Genomic DNA, 24,142 nt, shown 5'->3' with positions numbered 1-24,142 from the left:
AGTGGCTTGATGACTGTATCAGCCAATTCTCTCAGGATTCTGAGATGTATCTTGCTGGGATACCCAAACTCTTCAATGTTCAGGTTCCTCAGGTGGTCATGAACCTGATCTTTGCTTTCAATGGGAGGGACGTCGCTCCCCAGTGCTCCCCTTCCACCCCATGTGCTCAGGGGGTATATGAAGAGTAGCTGCCAAAAAAGCTGTTGAATTCATTAGCCTTCTCCTTGTCTATTGTTGCCAGCCTGCCTATCGCTCACTGCTGGTGAAATGCCTTCTTGGACTTTTCTTTTCTGCTTGCCTACAGAAACCTCTCATTTCCGTTCTGTTCTTCACTGCACTCCTTGTTAAGTCCAGTTCTAGCTGGGCCTTGGCCTTCCTGACCCCATGCCTACACAGTCTAGCAGAAAGAAGGAGTACTGGAACAAGCTGCTCAGGGAAAGAGCGGCATTACCATTCCTTGAGGTGCCATGTAGATGTGGCATTTATGGACATATTTTAGTGGGCATGGAGGTTTTGCGCTGATATTTGGACTTCATGATCTCAGAATCATTAAGGTTGGAAAAGACTTCTATGAAATGAAAACAATTTCATAATGGTCCTTTATTTGTTTTGTACGCTACCTTCAATGTTGCTCCCACCCAAAAGGAATAGCAAGTGTCTACAGGTTTGTTGGGTCGTCCATGGTAGCCATTTTGTTGTCTCATTACACACCACCTTCCTATTCTGCTTAGTTCTTTTTCTGAAAAAACTTCCTCCAATTTACCCATCAAACACAGTGATGCAATACCACAAAATGTAGACCCACCTGTGAAGAAACAGATGTTGCAATGTTTAGATGTACAGATTTTCACAGAAGCCTGTATAATCTCAAGCAGAATGAAGTAGTGTTTAGTAGAACTTGTAGAACTACAATCAGTAGTAAAAATTAAATCAATGGATTCTAAAAGTATGAAAGTCTAAAAGAGCATGAAAGTCTAAAACCTAACAAATAAATGCACTTTACTTCATCATACATACCGAAGGAAAAAGAAACACCAGAGGAAAAAAATACTGCTCACATAAGCCTGAATCAATTTTCTTAAAGCCGGAGGGACTCTCAGTGCTGTGCAATTTGGATTACACAGCAGTTCAAGAACAAATAAATGGTAATGCAATAGAAAACATTTTTTTAATATTAAACTTACAGAAGAAAAGCTATTGGGAAGTTAGCAATCAGACTGAAGCAGAGACGTCAAAAGCAGTGTCAGAATACAATCCCTAAGAGAAGAAAAACAGAACTGCCTGATGAAGAGCAGAAAGCCCCATATATATATTGAAAAAAGAAAAAAGAAATTGGAAAAAAAAAAGCACTGTTAGTATACTATTAGTACAGTTGGTAGCAACCAATACAAGTTATGTTTCTAAGTAAGAAATTAGAAAAGAAACTCATGTTTGTGTATCACTGTCGTCTGAGTGTTATCTGTAATGACAAAATTACAGCCTGGGAAGTAACACACACAAACTGCTGACGTAAGATTTGGGGGTCAATGTTGCTCACACTGCTTTGGTGTCAGAAAATCCCATTCACTCTACAGTTCCTTTCATTCTGATGCTGAAACACCGTAACTGAAGCAATGCTATGACTAAATTCTACTGTAATTCAGTTCAACAACTAGGGGAATAACTTCAGTTTTTCAACTTTATCCTCTCTGAATTAAGAATACAGTTTGAATACTACAAAAATTCAGTTCCAAGGATAAATCTAGAAAACACTGGGTAGACTTAATGTCACATAAAAATAAAAAGCTTCTTTATCAGGAAGAGATAACTATTTCACCACACACACAGCTACTTTACTTAGAAATATCTTGGAAATTCCTGTCTTCACAGCTACCATCTGTGTACAAAACTTAAATGTCACTTCAAGATTTGGGGCCACAGTCTGTCAAAGGAAATGTTTCTGGGTCTTACTAATAGCTGCTGAAATTGGAGATTATCAGGAGCAATGCATAAAATCTCTTGCTGATAAATCCACAGAGTCACAACAGTAACGCAGAAAAGGTTTGCTCTGTCAGCAAGACAGAGAACACAGGCAACATCTTTCAAGGTTCTTCAAGCGAAAAATAATGGAGCTGATATAGGAAGAGTCCATCTGCTCTGATACTAAGCAGAAACTAAGGGAAGAAGGACAGTATTCTGAGGCATGTTTTTTATTTGCTCCTCTTCATCCCACTTCTTCAGAAGCAGAAAAGAAATAAAGGCATGACATAACCTGAATTTCTTACAGCATTTCTCAATTATAGTTTTAAAAAGATGTGCAGAACATTCTGACATTCTTACCATGAGATTCGAGTCCTGCTCCTTGTGCCAGGCCATTATCATAAGACTGAAGAAAAAATTGTAATGAACCAGTTATTTCAGAGACAAATTACTTTTAAGGACACTGCAATTTCTCAGTTTAACAGCAAAATCATCATCAGACTACAACTACCATTTAAAATTAGCTAAATTCTGAGTCTACGCCTCAAAACGCTCTCAGCACAAGACACTTAGCAAATTTCCAGTTCAGTGAAGACAGATTTAAGACTGTAATTGAGCTCATTTTAAGTTACAATATATGGTAAAGGTCTGAAATGAACAAACATTTCTTTGTCAAAAGAGGTAGAGCATGTCATTAAATAAAAAAACAAACAAGCAAATATCTTTTTGTCTTTATATAAAGGGAGAATTGACAGGTATTTCCAATCAAAATGGAATGCATAAATGAAATCTTGTCTTTAACTGAAAAGCTTTTAAAGCCTTTTTATTTAAGAAGTGTTCATACAATATTTAATAACCAATAAACTGTCACTGGACAAATACCAAACTTTTTAGAGGAAACACAAATTATTGAACATTTTATGTTTAACTTTCAAAGTTAAATTAGAGTGCTCCTACTGGCCAACTAATGATTGGTTCATGTTCTCATTAAACAGATAGCCTTTTTTTCTTTTTTTTTGCCAAGTTCCAACTATAAATTTCTTATGCTTTCTTCACAATGTTTAGCAGAGGCTACGAGATAAAGAGCATCTTGACAGAGCACTGCTGACTCCTATAGTCACAGCTGAAGAACATTTAGCACTCCTTAGGTTTAACCTAAAATTATTTTACAGATCTGTTGTCAAAGATCCCTTTGGGGAGGAAAGAAGAAACAGAAGTAGATGCAGAAGCTGCACACATTTAAACACATTTCTTAGTTTTTGAGTAGCTGTTATCAGTTTAATGAGCTAGAAAGACTAAAACATAACAGACAACCTCTAACTGCAACCTCACCTTGCAGAGTATGAACTAGTCAATTTTAAATAATAACCACCAACATCTGAATGTTAAAATACAGCATAAAGTTACTTCAAACTCTTTGCAGTGCCTGTTGCAATGGCAATCCAAATATGCTTTCTTACCCCAGTGGCTCACTACTTGCTGAACAAAGGCAACCTCAACAGCAAAACTGTACTGCTAAAGCTAACTAATACTACAAACAGTGACTGTAAGAGGAGGCCATTTGCTTAATGCATACCAAAGTAAATAGCTCTGGAGAAAAAAAACAAGACAGTGGCTGTAGGTTACTGAGGCATGAAACCTGCATAATAATATATATATATTTATATATATATATAAAGTATATATATATATAATAATAAAAATAATGCTCTCAGAAAGTGCATAAGCCCGGTTAAGAACAGTTTTTACCCCACACTCTAAACTTTCACTCTAACAGCTACACAAATAGCTATTAAATCATAATTAAATTATATCTACAGATTTATACACATGCATTTTCAGATGACACTATTATGTAAGAAAAGAAAGACCAAATGTTACACATAAAAATTCTTTCAATATCTCTACCAAATTTGAGGTAAAACAAGAAACCTTAAGAACTGGAGCATTTTAAGAGTCCATTTTTGCTGAAGTCATTCAAAATTTCAGCATCTGAATATCCATTCTTTTTGAACTGGTGATAAATCTGACTTTTGAATATTAAAGCCAAAACTGAAGCAAACTAATAGAGATTATGTGAATAAAGCCTGACAATTCCAATGACAATAAAAATAGATTTTTCTTTTTCTCTCCTCTGTTATCAGAACTGCATTAACGAGGAAGATCTTAAAGAAGACCGGGCCCAGCATTGACCCCTGAAGAACTCCACTACCTACAGGTCTCCAACCAGACTGCGCTGTTGATCACAACCCTCTGAAATTGCTGTGACCTTCAGCTGTACTGAACTGCATCTCAGAGTTTTGACACTGTACCACTAAAGAGAATAAGTTAGCGAAAAAAATAATCTAAGGAATTAAAAAACTTTGTATCAAGATTCTGAACAGCCATGTTATTCTTCATCCAAATAAGCATATGTGTGAATTGGAAAAAGTCTGTGAACTATGCTTGCTCCATCTACTTGCCAGTGATGACATATGGCAGTAAAACAAAACCACACATCTAGCAGCTTATTGAAACAGAGCTAGTAACTTCCAAATTCTGTACGAAAGAACACTTCTGAGAATACTCACCATGCTTCTTCTAATATAGTCTATAGCTTTTTTCATATCCATGCCTGACCAGTTATCAAGCATGTAGCAGATGCAGGAAGCACAGTACACAAACCTCATATCATTCTCACTTCCTTCTAGCACTGCACAGAAACTGTAAAGAAAGATTTTTCTTATTAGTGCTGTGTAGGTTTTTATATCAGAGATTACAGAAAGCATTTTGGAATTGAATAGTTTTTCCTTTCAAACATTATTACCTATACCTGCTTACAGCATACAAACACCTGATTTTCTTTCTAGAAGATGAATTTTTAGCTAAGCTGAACAAAAGGAAGAGAACATTTAGAACATTAGCATTTAGAGGCTTGCACAACTCTACTTCTAGCAGTGACACTGCTCTTTATTTAATCAGAGATGTCAACACTTAACATTCTTCCACTTACTACACACATACTGATGCGTAAGTTTCTGTCCTAACACTTACTGTCCTTGGCAGAATTCTTTGCGTCCCTTGAAATCTTCATAGCCTACATGACTTTTCTGACCTTAATTTCAGGATCAGATATCCTTGCATGTGTAAATGTAACTCCATCACCATTTCTAGCAGAAGTTCTTAGAGCTACACACAATACCCCTTTCAATTTCTTGTGGTTACGTTCCATCTCTGAGAAAAGTTTTGTTTCATATAACACTGCACTGCACAATTTACTGCATAATCTCTGCTTCCTGAGATTCTTATAAAGAAGACAGGTGCTGTGATTTGCTACCTGCCAAGACTCTGTTTTGCTCAAAGAACCAGGTATTTTAACCAGTATTTCAGATATTTTAAAAGCTAAACCGCAACAAGAAGCCAGCACAACAAATCTATATTTTAATAAGTCCACTGTCTGATCTATTAAAATAATAATAAAGGTACTTCCGACTCTGGAGACAGTCTTTCAAGGACCGCTAAGACACTCCTCCTTTGGCCCCAGGATTCAATTCTGTAGTCTATCATCCTGTTGCATACAGAAACTTCCAATATATTAGGATATACATCTTCCTCTACTAACCCCAGTGGTGCCAAGCAATCTCCTCTGCAGCTCAAATCGGGATGAATGCTGTTGCTTTTTGGCTATGGCAAAGATTTGGGGAACTAGGACACTTCTGAAGATGTGCAAGTGTTGTGGCATAACTTCATCCTGTACTTTGGTAACAAAGGCACTGAAGGTTATCCAAATACTTCAAATCACTTTCAGCAAAGGCCCATTCTTTTCTTAATACAATAAACTAAACCTGGCCCTAGAATACTTACAATGGACTAACGTCCAGAAAAATTTTTTCCTTCATTCAGCTTATTTGATATTTCTATCTGGGCAACATAACCAGTGCCTTTGCACATCCTTTCTCTTTGGTACTTTAAAAGTGTTTTTCATAGACATCAAAGTGTGCACGACACTAGAAGTTGACGCCTACCCAACACTTCTACGCCAGAAATAGCAAAGAACTCTTGTTTCTTCTGGGGTCAAGTTGGCCTTCTTTAGCAAGGAGAATGAAAAATGGCATCAAATGTAAGAGTTATCAGTCTGCACATTAAAACTATATGTGTTACAAATACGTAGGAGTTAATTGCATGCAGCTTATTACTGTAGTCAGGCAAGATTACAAGCAATTGCTTCAGAACACTAGTGTGCTAGGAGCACCTCATCCATTACTCTGTCTTTTGGATATACTTCAACAGCAACAGTGATCCAATATCTCTAACAGGAATGTTCAGAGCAATGGAACAGGCACCTCCAGGTGTTTGAAGAAACTGCTGGCCAAGACAGACCAAAATAAATGTGTATACATATAAAGCTATATAGCTATATCAGTCAATAAATGAGAGCTGCTCTGGAAGTAGTGGTTTCATTGTGAAGTAAAACAGTTCCATCGCAAACAACATTTCCACAATTCCACACTTCTTAAATATTCTTTCAAAAATGATATTGAGTAAAATTTCTCAACACGAACAGACGTCTCCAAGAAGTTTTCATCTACTTTAGTCTGCATTTACACCTGCTACTGTTTAAAATAAAAAAGGAACCAGATGTAGATTAAGCAGTATATCTGGTCTATTAAAAAAATGCATGTAAAAAGGATGCATCTCAAATTAAAATTTAGTAATATTATACTCACATTTATTAATTAAAGTTTAGGCTAATTCACCCTATATATTGTTATAATGAATCTCTCAAAACTGAATCAAGTTTACCGCTTCAGAAAGCAGAGCAAACATCATCTTAACACTGCTCCATGTTACTGCAAAAAAAACCAAACCCAACCAGAGAATATGAATACTGAAAACCTCACCTACATGAAAGATACAGCACAAAATACCCTATTCCTAAGATCAATTAACTTTTCAATAATAAATATGCATGGTTGTAAGCAAGCCTCACAACTTTTAGAATGAAAAGCAAAGACACAAAATATTGTTTGGTCTTGTACCCTATAGGTGTTCTTACTGACCTCCACCAAAATGCCTACTAACGGAGAGAAAATACTGTAATTTTCCAAGAATCATGTTTTTCATGCCTCACTCTACACCAAGGTTTTATATTCACCCTACTAAGAATTATAAGATATGTCTTTTACCTTCCATCCTCTAGCTGGAGAGCTCTCAGTCCTGCCAGTAAGGCATCTTTATTTACTCGGCTTAAATCATCTCCAAGAATAAGCAGACACGACAGACCTGTGTAAGTCATTGCTATGTGCCCACTATCATAAGGATGAGATACATCTGAGCCCTAGAAGAAAAAAAAAATAAAAATAAAAGACTGAAACATTGCCACATCTTTTGTCAGGCATCCAACTGGAAAAGGAAAAAAAAAAAAGAAAAAGAGGTAAACAGTTAATTTCTCTTCACTGATTAGGCCTAAACTGAAGACATTCCATTCAACTCTTCTGAGTTAAATCAAGTACTTCACAGTTCTGCCACCTTTATCAGTAGGTCAGTATGAAAGTTCAGAAAAGATCTTTTGTGAAGCCTGATATCTATGCAACAGTTAAGCATATAAACTAGATGAAAGTTTATCTTGGGACATCACTGGACATTAGCTTCCTTGCAGTAGGGTAAGCTGACTGTTAAAGAGCATGGAGATCCTCCCCACAGGTTTTAGAATCTAATCTACAAGAAGAAAGCAGTGCAGGGCATTATTATCAGTCTCTGTCATCTGAAGCAATAAAAGATTACCATGTCACTTATTTTCATTTCTACTTTAAAACAACAATCAGAGCTTAAGCAAAGTATTTAAAGAGCAAATAAAATCAACTGAGAAGCTTAAATGAAAGTTAAACAATGACAGCATGAATCACAAAACGAGGGACAGAAGACAATAACACACCTGGGGTTTTACTTTTGCTTGCGATGTAAGCAATCCAGGATTGCACCACTGGATGACAACACAAACCACAAATAACAAGATGGTTTTGGGTACTTAGGCTTGTTCATTCTGCAATATTTGTTTTTAAACATGATAAAAGCTATTTCTATACTGAGCAGTCACAACAAGCAAATTTTCAAATTACAATTTGTCTCAACAGAGCCCATTTCTGCCTCTGAGATACCAGTGCTCCCATCACTCTCTAATGATGCTCACATCCACAGTCACAAAAACACAGCACGACTGATGTTTGCAGGGACTTCAGTACGCATCTGATCCAAGCACTGCTCAAGCAAGGACACCTAAAACAGGGTATCCAGGAACATGTCTAGCTGGCTTTTGGAGATCTCCAAAGAAGAGGCTGCACAGCCTCTCTGAGCAAACTGTGCCAGGCCTCTGTAACTGCACAGCACTGAAGTGCTTCCTGCTGGTCACAAAAAACCTCCTCTTTCAGTTTGTCACTACTGCCTCTTATTGTGGCACTGGACACCACTGAAAAGAATCTGGCTCTGCCCTCTTTTGTACCCAGGAGGAGCAAGTTGGCCAACCATACCAATACAGGCATTCTAACAGTACCCAAAATCTTCTTTTCAAAATATCTTCCCCATAAGATGTGCATTGTTAGGGGCCCAATACTTGTGACGAATTAGGTTATTCCAACTACAATAAGTCCTGCTGCAAAAATCCAGATGTACAGGATAATTCTGGAACACAGGCCATATGAGGAGAGGCTAAAGGAGCTGGGGTTGTTCAGCCTGGAGAAGAGGAGGCTCAGGGGAGACCTCATTGCTCTCTATAACTTCCTGAAGGGAGGCTGTAGTGAGCTGGGGGTCGGCCTCTTCTCTCGTGTCATCAGTGATAGGAGCAGAGGGAATGGTTTCAAGCTACGGCAGGGGAGATTCAGGCTGGACATGAGGAAGCATTACTTTTCAGAAAGGGTGTTCAGGCACTGGAATGGATGCCCAGGGAGGTGGTGGAGTCACCGAGCCTGGGGGTGTTCAAGGAAAGGCTGGATGTTGTGTTGAGGGACATGGTTCAGTGGGAGCTATTGGGAAGAGGTGAACGGATGGACTGGGTGATCTTTTAGGTCTATTTCCAACCTTGGTGATTCTATGATTCTATGATAATACAAACTTGCTTTGACACAAAACAAGTTTTCAGTTTAAAGCAGCTGATAAATTTACTTCTAAGCAAAGGAGGTGTCTAATCGAAAAACCCACACCTGGACCAGTTCTGAAACAGAAAGAATTCTCAATATTCCAGTAATTCCAGTAATTAAAACTGCTCAAATTTTGACAAAAAAAAAATATGAGATACACAGCAGCAGCAGAGAAATATTCTGAAAGGTTCTCTGCCATTAGGACTGACTGCAGGTCCAGTTAGTAACTACGAAGAAAACTAAGCTTTCAAATGTCCCTATAATTGAAGTCAAATTGTAATGAGAAGAACAATTAATTTTGCCTTACTCAGAATAACATGGAGTAGGAGATGTGCAGAAGATCCATCTGTTCATTTCACACAATGTAGGGTACAGAGCCTGCAAATCAATGTTAACTGTGCACCACTGCTCTGACACGTTTGTAAAGCCGTTTGTAAAGCTAGTCCATCACGACAGCAGTGCTGACATCAGGAGTAATTGAACAGATATTGTGAAACACTTCAACTTTACTTTAAAAATATCATTTTCACAGGAAGATGGTATTTACTAAGCAAGTTAGCTTCACTCTGAAGATATTCTAACTTGAGTTTTTACAACAACACTTATGAAAATTCTACCAAAAACTTCTAATACAAATGTGCTGGGATATTTGGGAAATTTTTTAAGGCATCTGTAGTTTCCAATATTCTCCTAGTAACAATTTTTCACATAACATCTACATAAAATAACTTAAAATTCTTTGTTCACCGAATTTTTTTTATTGTACATTTCTATATCCGCATCAGTTCCACAGAAGCTTTGGTGGCCTACAGACATTTAAATAATTGAGTCCTTTGTTTCACTCACTGCAGTAAAAACGGGCTGCTGAAAAAATGTTATAAGCATATATATAAGATATATAGTACGATCTTGAAACTGAACTGTACCATTCTCTCCTCCAAACTGGATCAATCACTTTAGCACCTGCACAAAGTTCAAATTCCACATCCACATACTTTTCCATACAAACATTTCAACACGTAGCAGTAGCACAATGTTTTTCCAAGCAGAGTATTAGCAAAAATCTGCAAGTGAGGTAGTTTTAATAAGGAGCACAGTACGTACTTGTGTGATGCATATAAAGCAAACAGTAGTATCTTTTGGCTATACTTCATGAAATTAATACCTAAATTAGTACTGCCACCTTTCTCTATCCTCAAGCATCCACATAAACACACAGGTATGGGTAAGGCAGAAAAGACTGTTGAAGTGCATAATTTCCAAGTGTCATAATATATGGAATCAGGGAGGTCTCAAGAACAGATGCTTTTAGGTTACACAGCTACCTATACAACTCATAGTCCTCCTTCAGAACAGGATTATTTTCTGGCAAGTAATTCAATTCTTTACACAATAAATTGCAATACTGGTAGATATTTTGATACGTAATTAATAAACGTCAATGGAAATGACAGAGAGTCTGAAAGAATACATTTGCCTTTCAGCCAAAAATCCCAATAATTGCATCTAATATTACAATAAATTTGAATTAAAAAACAGATGACTCAGAATCATGAACGGAATTACTAAAAGGCATACTGGCAAAAGCCAAGATAGAATTTCATATGTATAATTATGGTAGGATCTTAGGAGCTCTTGATAGTCTAACAGGTGATTGTTTTCAATATACAATTATTGTAAAATATAAAACAAATAAAGATATTCATCAGAAAATGAATGCAACCTGTTCCTTAATCACAATTACTCAATTTTTAAATGTATTGAAATTCACTTTATCTTCTAGAATCCATGTAATTATTTCAAGTTCACTGTGATACTACTCATCACATTTGGTTTTGTACCTATACATACCAATGCATGCTTTACACACTAATGAGACAGACACAACTGAGTAAGAATAAAAGATGCCTTTGATAGGACATCAATCAGAAGAACTGGAAATTACAGGAGGAGAAAGAAGTAAAACAAACCAAACAAACAACTCCCTTCTTTCCAATAAAACTGTATTTTTTTTTCCAGTTAAAGAGGAAGTTGAGAATTCATAGGAGTTGAAGGAACCAGACCTGAGACAACTTGCTATCACAAAGTAGGACTGCAGTGGCTCCTCTAAAGAAAGGCTACAGCGTGTCTCAAAGGTTTTATGAGATGACTGCTAGTAACTCTAAAATTTCCATGGATGGGAGGAAGTGCTACTCTACTGTCTTTGCTATGAAGAATAAAGTCAGCCAGACCTTTTGTAAAAGCCTGGCCTATGTTTAAGAAAGACGCTGTAGTCAAAGCAATTGATATTTAATGGGTTCCTTGAGATTTGATGAGAAGTTCTTCTTAAGATCTACAAATGAAACTAGAAATGGAACTATTTCGGCTTTGTAGACATTGTAAGTCAATGCAATAGGAGCAGCAGCAGCTAAGAAAGCTACCATTCTCAGCACAAAAGGAACACTGCTGTCACCACTGGAAACTGTGAGCTTCATAGGCCAAGGACAAAGACAAACAAAATGAAATTGTTTTAAGAATGACAACAGTTACTGCTCAAAAAACAGCACCAGCAAAAACACAAGTTGCCCACTAAGGCTATAACTACATTACAGAACAATGCAGATCAATACAGCCAATGTTGCTATCCCAGTGCCCACATCACACATGCTGCAGAATTGAGGCCAGCTGTAGTATGGCTCCATGGAGTACAAAGTGCATTTGGGATGTGTTTGCAAGTCAACTTTCATTCTAAGGAGCTCAGTTAGTGTGTATTACTCCTGTGGAGCAAGCACACTGAAGTGTAGTTATGAAGTTCTCTGCTGATCTGAATTAAAATGTCGTGTAGACACACTGTGAGAAGACAACCACAGGAATACAACCAAGTTATCTATGCAACTCAGGTTTTGTGATAACTGCAGTTTTCAGGTCACACTGGAAACATTAACTTGGTTCTTGTGTGGAGAAAAACAGTCCTACTCCATGTGATTTACCATCATGGTCTCCACAATATGAGGTCTCCCTTAAAATTAACACTTAAAAATGCAAAGTGATGCAAAGCTTTCAAAGATTCAGGTCTTGTTCACTGCCATGATAAAATTCCACAGCACATTAGCCAGAACAGCTATAAGCTTAACTCATGGTAACCAGCAGTTTTTAAGACTCACTCTCTGCTTTGAAAACACAGGCAAGATCTTTCTGAAAATCTAAGACGTGCTACAAAACATTCCTACAGAGGCAGTCTGACTTTTCAAGACTTTTTCTCTCTTGGCATTGGTGTTACAAATATGGATCATTTTGGCCTAGGGAAAACACAAGCCTGTGTCAAGAAGGCAAAACAGATCTTTTTTATTTTTCTCCAAGTGAAAGCATATGCTATTTACCTCAATGTTTTAAATAGTTCCAGGTACTGGCTTTCAATCTAGCTCCTAGAACACATTTTAACAGTTTGAAAATATCTAGACCCATTGAAACTGTAAGGAGATTGTTAGCCCTGATTTTCAAAAGTTTGTGTAATTTCAGTAACTTCAAAACTGAGAGAACACAGAACCCAGAGCCACCTCAGAAAAAAAAAAAAATCTAATTTAAATGGTTCATGTTTAAGAATGTCTTTCTCAAAAAGTGGCTATCTGAATTAAGATTTTCAAGGATTTTTAAGACTGTGCTGTGACTTGGTCAAGTTTTTATTTTATTTTTTCTAACCAATGCAAAGAGTTGCAGAGAGACCACCATCAAACACTAAAAGAATAACAGCTGAAAACAGAAAGTAAAAAACAAACAAACAACAACAACCAAAAGAGCTATCCTGAAAACATCAAGCAAAGTTGAGAGAATCTAATGTATGTCTTGATTCTTCTGTATTATCTTGTAAGGTTCATAGTCTCAAGAGAGATTTGGCTACCTCCAGCATGGCAGCTTCCCAGAGCTCAAAAATGAAACCACTATAGGGGTATGCAATAAATAAACAACTGCCAATGCAAGTCCAAAATGCTTACCGGCATTTAAAATAATGAATAAAGAAAAATGACAAGGCCTTAAACAGTACTGAAAGTCACTCAACTTGTTTAATCTCTAAGTCATTTCAGAACATTTTCAGCCAATAGTACTGAAAATCCTTCAAACCTTTGTATACCTACACGTCAACCAAATGTGCTTCCTTTAATGTAGAAGCAATAACAAGGTATTATGAATAGAAATCCCAATGCTTTAATAAAAAAGCACAATTATCTGGAAATGCTTTTCTGGAGATAATGAATAGACAAACTTGTAAATGATTTCCACAGTTTACATGATTCCATTCCTTTGTTCCTTCTGTGGACTGGTTGACACATTATGAGGTAAGGATGGCCTGCAATACATTTCCTGAAAGGACAATATTTAAGTCTGAGACATGCACGTTCTATCACATTCTATTACTGAGCATTAAATTAAAATACTAAAAAAAAACCAGCCATATAATGGGCTAATGATAATGTCATTTGCCATTTCTGTGTTTTTGTCTTAAGAAAGCTATACAAGATGTCAGAATCATATGCAGAACTCACCCATTCAGCTTTATTCAGCAAGCAATAGGGAGGACTTGAAAAAGGTTACAAAACACATGTTCAAGAACTACATTGCATGATGCTGACTCAAACCTTTGACAAAATGTGACTGAGCATTTTTATGACCTTGTTCTGGTCTGAATAAAGTTATGTCTTTATTCAGTTTGCTATGCCACTGTACCACAGTAAAAGCACAACAACATAAAACAGTATCATGATGGACAAAATGTCTATCATACAGGTAGACAAATTCATAAAGTGATAGGCTTACAACTGTCTGGCAGATCAGGCACAGAGGGGCTATGGTGGCGGTAAATGTGCTATCAGACTGGCAGCTAGTCACCAGTGTAGTTCCACAAGGCTCCATTCTAGTGCCAATTCTTTTAAGTATTTTCACCAATGACTTGGGATACAGGACTTGAACATCTACTAAATCAGTTTGTGGATGACACTAAACTGGGAGGAGCTGTTGATTCTCTTTGAGGGCCTTGCAGAGGACTTGTAGAGATTTGCAAGAGAGATTTGCCTTGCAGACAAACTAGAGAGCTGGGCAATCACCAGCCGTGCGCAGTTTAACAAGAGCTAGTGTGAACTCTGCACCTGGGACAGGACAACTTGGCTATATGTAGACTGGAAAGCAGTCTTGCAGAAAGAAATCTGGGTGTTCTGGTTGACAGCAAGCTGAGTCTGAGACAGAAGTGTGTCCTGGGAGCCAAAATATCCAACTACACCCTGGGGTGCATCAGGCCTTGCACTGCCAGTGGGCAAGAGAAAAGACTGTTCCATTCCGCTCTCTGCTGATGCAGTGGCCTCATGTTGAGCACTTTGGGCACCACAATATAAAAAGATAAAACTATTTATCTATTTAACTATATATAAGAGTGTTTGTAGAAGGCTATCAGGATAGAGAAGAGTCTAAAGGGGAAGATGTATGAGGAGGGGCTGAAGGTCTTTGATTTGTTCAGCCCAGAGCAGAGGAGCTGAGGGGAGGTTTCGTGGTGGCTGTGGCTTTCACAGGGAGTGAAGGGGCAGTGCTGAACTCTGCTCTCCAGAGGCAGCAACAAGGCCCAAGGAAATGGCATGGAGCTGCCTCAGGGGAGGCTCATGATGGATGTGAGAAAAAGGTTCTTCACTGGAGATTGGTCTGGCACTGAAACAGCATCCTTAAGGTAATGGCCATGGCCCCAAGCTGATGGAGTTCAAGAAGCATCCAGTCAATACTCTAAGATATAGGGTTTAAGCTGTGGGTGAAGGCAGCAGCAGTAGTAGTAGTAGCAGCAGCAGTAGTAGCAGCAGTGATCCTTCTGAGGATCAATACCCTGACTTGGGATATTCTGTGACTGTGTGGATTTATTTAGGTGAATGATTAACTGGTTCTGTTCTGACTAAATCAGTCATTTTTAAATATACAAATATACTGACATGACTGTCTACTATTTTCTCTTTAAACTTCAATTATCAGTAGAAATCCTACAATATTTAGGCTGTAAGAAGTTTTGCTTTCTTCCCTTCAACTGATCGCTACTGAGATTAATTCCAACTAAAACAGAGGATTAATTCATTTTACTATAGAGCTCACTGCAGACACCATCTGTAGTGTAAAAACAAATAAATATCAAAGCAAATCAAGGGTCAGAAGACCTTGCCTATCGCATGCTGCTGTATTACCTGGTGTTGAGATGTAAAAACTCTCTTCGTAATTTTTTTTCCTTGTTAGAAAGCATAACTTACAAAAATTGCTGCTATATGTATCTAATGGACTTACAATGCAAAATAAGACTTATAAGCAACTGGTGGGCCAGAATAGATGAATGACTGATTTAGTCCTACAGGCTACTCAGAAACATAAAGTTATGCTGCTAACAGTGAGTAAAAATGAGGTGAGAACACACTTCACACTTAAGTCAATTCAAGCATTTTTACACAATAACAGTCATATGAATGCATCTGCCTTTGCTCTCAATTTCATGCTGCAGGATAAATTCAGTGGGATTTTAAATGTGGCTATCTTAAATAGCAGTACAACAAAATATTTATAATTTAGTGCTCTTTCAGGCTTTTCTTTAGAGAAGTTTGATTCTTCATCCTCAAGCACACTAAAAAAACAGCCCTTTCTTTCAAGCCTTTCCTGCACAATGGCACATACATCCTCTTCCAGCCAGATCAGATCTTTTGTATTACTGTTAGCAGCCTCTGCTTGCATCTTTTCTTCCTCACAGCAAAGGCACTTTCGTTTCATATACAAATTTCAGTGCACTTCAAGCATTTAAGCACTTGAATTTCACTTCCATGGGCAGCAAAGGATCCTTCCCTTAGAGTCACTGACAAGCTGTCATGAGCAGAGGCTTCCTTAAGTTTGAGTGGATCCCAGGGGCAATTAAATATCCATGCATAATGATAGGAAAAAAACTGAAGAACAGCACATCCCGCACCATTTAATGTTGACTTTTTCTGCCCTTCTCTTCCTGATAGCTAATATTTAGAGAAGTTTTCCTATGCATTACAGGTCAGAAAAGCAGAAAATGCAAAAAAGCATTCTCTGCTCTTCTGACCAAACCACAACTTCTACTCTAGTTTCTCCACTGCCTCTGAAATAAAAGCACCACCATTTCAGAAGTGCTGCATGATTCTTAAAAGCGTTGCAAACGTTTCAATGTGTTAACAGCAGTTAAACCCCTACTTTCAAGATATTGCACAATTCTTCAGATATTGTTATAAAAAAGACACCAGATAACTTGCAGCCTAATTGATAAAGCACCTCTCCAAACACAAATAACTGACCTTGGAGGGATTGAACGGCATCCCTAAATATGAAGAGCCTCTGAATCCACAGCGATTCAAGTTTGATTCTGAAAAAGACAAAAAATAAAGATTCAACCAGTTTGCTTTGCTGAAACATTCACTGTTAACCATAATTCTCTATTCAAAATCAAGATCTGTTAGTGCAACATCATTCACAGTACTATCAGAATTTGCATGTGTGCTATGTATGTTCCCAACTTCAGTCTATTATCATTCTGATTAGTACAAACAATAACAAACACGAAACAACATACCAACCAAACATAAAAAAAAACCAAAAGTTAAATCAATTCTTCTGGCATAACAAAACAACAGATTCTTCTTTTTCTTTCCCCACTTGGTGGAGACAGCTGTTCACATTAGCAGAGAAGTTTCCACCAGCCTCCCACAAGTCAAAGAAAAACAAAAAGATTACTTCCCTGTATGAGAGCCCCAATTTAATAGAATATTTTCTTCTCCAATTTCCTGACTGTCAATACCCTCTGTTCCCACATAGAATTGTTTTATGATACTTAGCAACACGTACAAGAACAAATACACTATCTGCTGTTTCAAGCTAGCACTGACTTTACTGTTTGAGAGATAAAGTTAAATCAAGGTGAACAGCAATTTTTAAATTTGAGCCATTCCTCCCCTTCATTCAAAACACAGGTGAAGAATATTTTCACTACCAAACACCCCTACTAGTCATTCTGTTATGATGTTTTAAACATGTCAGAATACCTAGGCATGTATTACAGAAGTGCATTAGGCATGCAGGAGTGCATGAGAAGTACTTTTTAGAGCCGATCATTGTACAGCTTCTGCAGCAAATACTCTTATTTCTTTACTCCTCAGAATCTGAAAGTAAAGTCTAGCAACTACTGTAGTTCCACAGTGCTCAGGTGTTCTTAAGTTATCTCTCCATGATTGCTTTTTTTTTTCCTTCAGTCCTGGATCCAAAAACCTTCGTTGAGATTAGGGAAATTTACACTCTGCTACAATGGCTGCTCCAAAAGTAATACCTTCTATTTCTGTTGGCCCACAGCTTCAGAAGTGGATATTGGTGGTTGAACTTTCCCACCAATACTGTTACGGTCTGTTGCTGTGACAGGCAGCAGTGCAGGAATGGCATTACCAAATGCCATCTGACATGGAAGCACATATAAACGTATCTAAACAAGCTCCTTCTTGGGAAAAAGCGTCATGCACTGACTCTCACAGGCACTTGCTGAATGTTTGTGGAGGCCAAACAGTGCTTGTCAGATGGTAAAGTAGTGAGTGGTGCACTTCAGCAGCACGGATGGCAAGAGTGGGTCAACTCTGCTGGCGCACATTTTTATAAGTGTGGCATGCAGGCTCTTGTCCATCAATGGTGAAAATGCATAGCTAATGGTGGTAACTATGTTGAAAAGTAGTGTTTAGTAGTTGAGATTTTGCTCTATCACTCAGTGTTCTTTTCATCTGTTGTATTTTCCATGGAAATAAACAGGAAGCATTACTTTCAGAGTGACCTACATAACTGGACAACAACAGACATAACGTGGTCTACCAATTACGTGCAGTTTACCACACACAGAGGAACAATCAGTTCCCTCGTCCTCTGCCACCCCAATGTCAATGCAGCCCAAGATACTGTTGGCTTTCTGGGCTACAAGCACACAATGCTGGCTCACGCCCAGCTTTCTGCCCACCAGAAACCAAAGCCCTGCTCTGCAGGGCTGTTCTCAATGAGTTCTTTTCCCAGTCTGTACAGAGATATGGAATTGACTCAACCCTTGTACAACAACTTGCACTTGGCCTTACTGAATTTTCTTAGGTTCCCATGGACTCACTTTTCAAGACTACCCAGCTCCTTCTGTATGCTCTTCCCTCCTTCTATTTTATCACGTTGGTGTCATCAGCAAACTTGCTGAGGGTGCGCTCAATCTGTTCCATGTTGCAAAAGATTCTGAAGCACACAATAAATAGTAATCTGAAGGAGTAATTTAAGGTCCCAAGGCCTGGTTCTCAAAAAGCATCGCAGTTTGGAAAATAATACAACATGAATAACTCTGGAAGGGGACAACTAGAATTCCTATTTCTTAACTAAGATACTTCCTAGGCAAGAATAGAAGAAATTGTTATTCACATGTCCCTTTTCAGTAAAATATAACCCAGGTCAAATATGCTTAAGTAAACTATAAAATATACTTTCAATTAACACAAATACGGAAAACCTTAATCCAGAAAGCAGTTTTTACCCTGCTGACATGTAACTAGTCTGGGCTGCTGCAAAGAAAGTAGTACTACAATTAGGACAGCTCTGCAGTCAAATAGAACTCAGATTCTAGTTGCTAGGTGAAAGAACTCAGCCTGGAAAAGCTGATCCTTACCATGAATGATATTACATTATGAACATAGAATGGCAATATGAAATCCAGGCACAGTTGCTGTTGGTGAGTTACCTTGACTGGCTTTTTACATGACAGTCAGAGGCAGTTACAAGGCATAATCAAAAATGAACTACTTGAAGGAAATCAGAGGCCATTATTCCCTTTAGCTGTTCAGCTTCTCTGCAGTGTTTTAAAACTTATATTGCACCACCAAACTGCTAACAACTGGAAACCACTAGGGGTAATACTCCAATGCTGTCAGTGAAATTTTGTTTGAACAGTTGCTTTTGGTTTCCAATCCCAGGCTTTACACACTGGCTCCTAGAAACACAGTGGTTTGACTTTTCAGCACCCTCTCTACTATGTAATCTCAAAAGTGAAATTTTATCTCCTCTTCCAAAAAAAAAATTAATTAAAAAAAAAATAATTGTCATGAATGTGGTCACAACAGATTATTCTCAGAGCTTCAAGTCTACAAATGAATGCTTAATTTACAGTTGCAATACTTGAACTAAAAAAAATACAGTGCTGAGCTAATAAAAGGAACTGTTAAACAGAAAGTGAAAACAGATAATTTTTAACCAGATAACTGCCACACTGACCTCTTGTGTCAAGTTTTTTAGCTTCCTGTTGCACACACAAGTTCTGAACCAAGTGGGAATCAAAGGAAAATTATGGAAAAAAACACTGTCTTTCAGTTTAAGCACAACATCTCACTTTCTGCAAAGCTGGTTTTACAACTTTAGTAAAAGCTATCTGCATTTCTGATCTTATGAAATAGATTTGAGTTTGACTAGCATTACTTTCTTGAGCTGCAAATAGCCAGTCAGTAACAGAAATATATATAAAAAAAAAATACTCTAATTAATAAAAATGAATCATAATTTATGTGCCTTGTAAAAAATTGCTGGATCCATCAGTTCAAGCCCCCAGCCATCAGGTGAAGTACTGAGTCTAACTTCTATTAAGAATTGGTACCACCTGATGTTCACTTTCAGAGTTAAGCATACTTCAATACTTCCTGAAATAGCCAAAGATAAACAGCTTAATAAACTTTACATCAGTCAATGCACATGTTACAAGCTAAGCAAAAAAAAAAACAACACATGGAAGAAGGCTTCATATGTGACAACACAAATAAATTTAATCATTTCTCAAACCAAAAGACTCCACATTTACATAAGGAGCTGAGATTTTACCTTGAGGAAAACCACATCATTTAAGTATTTCCAGGCCAGAAAGTCCTTATGACATCAGAACTCCAAGTGATAACCAGGGGTGACTTATTCTAAGAGCTAGGAGCTTTCTTTTTACAGAAAGGACACTTTTGTTATTTATCTTCTATGATCAGCCTTAGATGGAAAGAATGGCACATTTTACTATTAGTTCTTCCCATTCACATTACCCATCTTAGAAACCTTTAAAATCTTAAAATGCAAACCAAGAAATTACAGCTTTAGATAGTCAAAGACAGCCAGCATACCCAGCTAAAGCAAGTTACAACTTCTCATGTTGAGAAGAAGTTCAAAATTTGAAATTCTGCTCAGATTCTGCTTTAGGAGAAAAAAAATAAGCTCTGACAGAACAAAAATCTGATGAATCCTTTGGAAATTTCACTAGAACTTCCAAGAAGTATGTCTTAGTCCAAATACATAATTTCTGATAAGGCTTGTAAGAGACCTTTCCCCATCCACCTTGAAAAGGAAAACAAGAAAGAGAAAAAAGCATTTTCAAGATTTCAACTTCTCTCTAAAAGAAAACAGTGAAGTCTTAATGAGAATGCATTGAACACGCAAACGAAACAAACGCCATGGATTAGCCATGCACCTAAGCAGAACATTTGCTACATGTGCAGGAAAAGTAGAATCACCAGAATCTACAGAGACAACATCTCTACATATATTTTGATAGTTACAGAAGACAGCAATAAGTTCAAGCAATCATCTAGTAACAGTAGATTTCCGTGTGAGGATCAGTTACGATGTGTGACACACCACTATCTTCTCCTAACTGGTACTGGGACAGTTTCTAAAACACATGAGCTGAAATCAGTTATAGTACTTGAAGGGCATCACTTGGATGCATCTCTTGTTTCACAAGAGCCCCAGGAACCGTTTCTCAAGTAAAGCCACGGAAGAACATAGCTTACCCAGACAGAACTTTAGCTTTGTGTAGTACATTTCAGTTAGGTTCACAAGGAATACATTTGCTTTCTTAGTCGGCAAGATCAAGATCTTACCATTTTGCATTAATGAGCTTTACTCTCATGTAAAGATTTTAAAAGCTAAGAACTGAAGCTTTCCTTAGCCATCAGGCAAATCACATACCAGTAAATAAAAACACACTAAAAAATATCACAGTACGTGGTGAGATTTTAACTAAGTCTTCTTATAAACCAAATTCTGAATTTTCTACCAAGTTCTGTAATATTCCTAAATATCCACTAAGCCACTCACTTACGTACTCATTTTGCACAAGAGGACAGGCAGACTGAGGCAGAGACAATTAATAAGGTGAAGAAAAAGCTGTGTGTATTAAGGAAAGCACAGAAGGAATTTATTCACTATTTCCCACTAGCAGGCAGATATTTTGCCAATAATCTTAAGATTACTGGAGTTTGTAACTCCACAAATGACATGATTAAACAATGTTATAATTAAAACGTTTAAAATCAAACTTTCTCAGAAAAAGGGATATAACAGCATGCATGTCAAAGAAACTGCAAGAGTACCTCTTTAAAAGCAGATTTTTTTTTTTTTTTTGATACTTGGAAAGATTCTGATGCAGCAAGCTAGCTGTCATTAACTGGAGATGGACAAAAACTTTTAAAAGAAGCTCTGGTGCTGCAGCCTACTGAAGTTTAGGTTTATTTCCCCCCCCCCCCCAAAGAGACCAAAAGAAGGAATCAGGGTTCTATTGCTGGAAGGATGCCCAATAACAAATACTAAAACCAATACATGTTATTGAAGGCACATGTTACAAGAATGTTCCCATTCTGAACATTCGGTCATCCAGTATCCATTTTGTTGTTGTTAATATTACTTACATTTTACGTAATGTATTTATCCATCAGGTAACACAGAAATGGAGTAATGTGGAAACTTTAGTGGTGAACTGACCGCACAGAGCACTGTGATCAGCAAAAGCAAGATAGCCTGATGATATTAGATTTCTCATAAACTGATGGATAGAGGACTGGAGGGAAGTTTGGTCTTTTGCAGAAAAAAAAGAGACTTATTTAAAAGCACAGAATGCTGCACCAGTGGCATCTTCCCCAAAGCTACTGCCCTGTAATATTATATTTTGTTAAATGCTAAGCAAAAGAAAAAAAAGACATCTTTCCTGGATTGTTAGACTCTGTGTTTGTCTCTGGGAGTTATACTGACCTACTGACATTCCTAGAAGATTTCTGACTATGGGAGTACCCCAGATACTGGCTAGGTAGAAAAAAAAAAAACATCTCAAACTCTATCAAAGACGAATTAAAAAGAATTAATCTCTTTTCCTGAAGCTTCACTGTTCTGTTAGAATAGAGTCCTGAAGACTGGAACACAACAGAAAGTGTTCAACTCCTACAAATAAGGTATGTTCACCTTGGAAAAAAAATTACAGCACTACAGGACAGGAGCCTTCTCTTGTGGGAACAATTTTCTGTAATTTGTCTCAGAGTATAACAGAAGAAAAGAATCTATTAATGTCCAAAGTGGATCTCGTAGTTTCTAAGTTGCCACAACAAGAAAGAGAATCTCTTTATGACTGTAAATATCTGTAAGCAACCATGACTTCCACATGCTCACTTCATAAGTGTCCTTTTCTTTCACAGAAGAGCACCTGGAATTATCTCTGCTCTAAGACCAGCCTGGAGCGATCCCCAGTTTAGTGCTGAACATGCAGTACCTGTCATCATAAAATAGCAGTGTCTCACTCGCAGCTGCCTCCATTCCATCTCCTCCACTGCTATTAGCCACTCACCTGCACCACCACTGAAAAATGCCAGAAATATCCTCTCCCTCAAATTCTTTCAAGTCACCTGTAGAGGACCACTTCCCGTGAGCTCCCTCCCCAGCTTGGAGCTGTTGTGCACCTTCCAGTTTGGGAACATCTGGGACACACCAGCAGCATTACTACCCAAAACGTGAGGTAAATTAAAATCACAATGCTAGAGAACAGATTTTTCATTTCAAAACTGGAACTGTATTTATCCTTTCTGCTTCTTTATCTCCCTTTTTCCAACAGTTGTTCCAAATCACCATACCTGTGCTCGCTGCTTCTGGCATGGCTACAACTGGGGCAAGTCAATATAACCACTTCTAGGTCCATACAGCTTATTCAGAATGCATTTCTTTAAGGAAAAGGTGAAACATTTTTCTGAGATGCTTAACGGTGCAGCTTCATTATTATTATTTTATACTGTCTTACCTTGAAATTCAGTTCATAGCTTCACTTTAAATACATAAAGAAGTTAAAACTAAACACTTCTACTTTTACTTCATAAGAGGATGTTATTTGTTTCTAAGAATTGCTAGATATTGCTATTTGAAATTATGAAGGTCAAGTTCGAGGTTTTTTGTTGCTTTTTTTCTTTTAAAGTCATACCACTATTTATGCAGGTGAAAAGCAAAAGTAAAATTATTATCAATAAATAAAAACTAAAAACTCACTCACTGTCTTCTGTGGGAAGGACCTGAAGGGAATAAATCCATTCTATTATATCATCTTTGTTCACCACATCTAAGGAATCCAACATATCCAGACCAGAGAGCGCGAAAAATGCAATTGTCAACCTAAAAGAAAAAGATAAGGCTTACACTTCCCACCATAAATATAATGGGGAGATTAACAAATGGTAGCAGAAATAGAATTATCTACAATTCTCAGCCTCTGAGAGTGGTGCAACACATACAGCCTAACTCAGCATGAAATTTATCTGCTGAACAAAATAATGCTCTTTGTATTGTAACAGTTTCATTGTCTCAGCAAGACTTTTCATGTAAGCTACCCCTCTTGCTATAAGGATACAACATAATGATGATGATTCAGACGTTAACCGAAAAAGGTCATTAACAATCGACAGACAGTTCTCTTCAACAAACTATCCTACAAGTATGCAGTAAATAGAAGATAAGCTGGAAAGGATATAAGTTGCCTCTTAACATCTTCCAAACCCAACTTCAGATGCTCAGAAGCTAGCTATTAAACAGCAACGGTTGTTTTGTAACCAATCACTACATAAATAGGTGCACAGAATAATTACCTTCTGTAGGTATTTAGTTCTTGCCTTTTGGTACAAAAGAGCTTAGATGACTGATTAAATTCAGCATCCAAAATTGAGAAAGTTAAATGCAAATATCCAATACAGCAGTGAACTCCATAGTAGCTAGCATGCTGCAGTTCC

General features: G+C 37.5%; 1 protein-coding gene across 1 annotated transcript in view; it reads right to left on the bottom strand.

The window, feature by feature from the left end:
• Window positions 1-24,142, bottom strand: part of PGGT1B (protein geranylgeranyltransferase type I subunit beta) — a 33,617-nt gene that overhangs the window by 4,897 nt on the left and 4,578 nt on the right. Inside the window, 6 exon segments of the mRNA XM_052700618.1 lie at window positions 621-805; window positions 2,320-2,365; window positions 4,530-4,662; window positions 7,125-7,276; window positions 16,373-16,440; window positions 23,413-23,531. Of these exon segments, the coding sequence (XP_052556578.1) occupies window positions 621-805; window positions 2,320-2,365; window positions 4,530-4,662; window positions 7,125-7,276; window positions 16,373-16,440; window positions 23,413-23,531 (703 nt within the window).

This window comes from Tympanuchus pallidicinctus, unplaced genomic scaffold (assembly GCF_026119805.1).
Source record: "Tympanuchus pallidicinctus isolate F22 unplaced genomic scaffold, pur_lepc_1.0 scaffold4, whole genome shotgun sequence".
Taxonomy (NCBI): domain Eukaryota; kingdom Metazoa; phylum Chordata; class Aves; order Galliformes; family Phasianidae; genus Tympanuchus; species Tympanuchus pallidicinctus.
Note: the sequence above shows the minus strand (reverse complement) of the source record. Positions and strands in the feature narration are given on the sequence as shown.